This window comes from Aplysia californica, unplaced genomic scaffold (genome assembly GCF_000002075.1).
Source record: "Aplysia californica isolate F4 #8 unplaced genomic scaffold, AplCal3.0 scaffold00443, whole genome shotgun sequence".
Lineage (NCBI taxonomy): Eukaryota > Metazoa > Mollusca > Gastropoda > Aplysiida > Aplysiidae > Aplysia > Aplysia californica.
The window spans coordinates 423,152-425,076 of record NW_004797713.1 but is presented as its reverse complement, the minus strand read 5'-3'; the positions used below and the strand labels follow the sequence as shown (position 1 = coordinate 425,076).

The 1,925-nt window shown below is 40.3% G+C and overlaps 1 protein-coding gene across 1 annotated transcript in view; it reads right to left on the bottom strand.

The window, feature by feature from the left end:
• Nucleotides 1-1,925, bottom strand: part of LOC101864005 (urocanate hydratase) — a gene marked incomplete at its 3' end in the record, with an annotated part of 17,757 nt that overhangs the window by 10,583 nt on the left and 5,249 nt on the right. Inside the window, 2 exon segments of the mRNA XM_013086197.1 lie at nucleotides 363-419; nucleotides 1,630-1,758. Of these exon segments, the coding sequence (XP_012941651.1) occupies nucleotides 363-419; nucleotides 1,630-1,758 (186 nt within the window).

Sequence of the window (1,925 nt, the reverse complement as noted above, 5' to 3'; positions counted from 1 at the left end):
CTTTCTCTCTCTCTCTCTCTCTCTCTCTCTCTCTCTTTCTCCCTCTCTGTCTCTCCCTCTCTCTAGATGAATAGTGGTACAACCTTCCACTTCCAGTGTCACTCTCCAACCATCAGTTTTTGTTGTTTTTGGGGGGAGGGGTTTTGTTGTTGTTGTTTGAGGGGAGAGTTGGGGGGTGCTTTTGTTTATTTTTGTTTATTTATTGTTTATGTGTTTCATATGATTTATTTTTTTTTGGGGGGGGTTAATTTGCTTGTAAGTGCGTTTGTTTGTTTGTTTGTCTGTTTGTTTGTTTGTTCGGTTGTTTGTTTGTTTGTTTTTGTGATGTGACAGAACTAAGAACAAGCGTCGTCAACATTTACCTTCCCTCCCAAGTCGTTGGTGTTGAGATGTTTCCTCGCGGCATTCAGGAGAGTCAGCTGAAACAGACCAGGCTCTTGAATAAATTATGTCTTTTGTTAATTGATTTATTCATTTATTCATTGATTCATTTACTTTCTATCCCTCTATCTACTCTCCTTTAGTTAGTTTTAGTTTTAGTAGAGGTTTTACGGCGCTCCCAACTGCATGAGGTCATATGAGCGCCAAATCTATTCTCGGTTTCAAATTTATTATAAAGGGTTGAAAAAGGAGGGGGGTGGTAATTGGTACACAGCTGTTTAATTTGTGTCCAAAAAGTATCAAATATCAAAATAGTTAAATTAATTCAACATAGAGAGTTCAAATTTTAAAAAGTTAACTTTAGGGAAATCAAATTCGTCATTGTCAGTTCAAATGCAGCATAGGAAAATTCAAAATCAAAAATACGAAAAACTACGAAGCTATGACGTAACCATCTTCTCCGAGACAGGGGAAGCTACCCTGTCTCTTAGCAACGTTCGTTGTTTACTGTTTACGTCTCTCGCATTCTACACTCACCGTCTGCTCTCTAGATCTAGATCTAGATCTACACCTTTTCCCCATCAAATATCAAGTAGCGAGTTTAAATGCAGCAATTAAGGTTCAAATATCTGTCTCTTAGCTACATTCGTTGTTTACTGTTCTCGTCTCTCTCCGTCAGCTGTCTAGATCTAGATCTAACCGTCGCCGTCATCTCGTTTTGTTAGATCCAACACTTCGACCGTTGTAACAGATCTTACCAGGAAGACACAGCAACATATTAAGCATGCCTGACCAAAAATCAAATAACACAAAGAGTCAGTCTCGAGGATTAACAGAGAATAGCGGTATACGAGAAGCCTTTCTGCGAGGTGACGATTAGATCTACGTAATGCTCGCTAAACAGTTGCAAATTAACCGAAATACTGCATACAGTACCTTACGCCGAGCGATAGGAACTGACGACGTTGTTGAAAAGAGATTTGGGAAAGTAACCACGGAAATAAAACATGAGCTGGTTTCGATTGCCAAAAGCCACCCAGATTACACTTTCAACAAAATAAAAAACAGGTCTTCGAATGGCAGTAACTGTCCGCGGTCATTTCACCGTACATAATGACTCTCTCTCTCTCTCTCACACACACACATGCACACACATACACATACACACACACATACACACACACATACACACACACACACACACACACACACACACACACACACACACTCACTCACTCACTCACTCACCGTGGTCCCATGCACTATACCCTGTGGTCCAATATAACAGTAACTGCCAGCAGTCATTTGACCATACATGGTGACTCCCAGAGCAAACAGACGATCGTACAGGCTACGACTGGAGTAGTTGGGGACCATCTGAAGATAGGTGGGATAAATCATCATCATCATCGTCATCATCATCATCATCGTCATCATCATCATCGTCATCAGTGTCATCGTCATCATCATCATCATCATCATCATCATCATCATCAACATCATCATCATCATCATCATCACTGATATTATTATGAGAAAAAGAG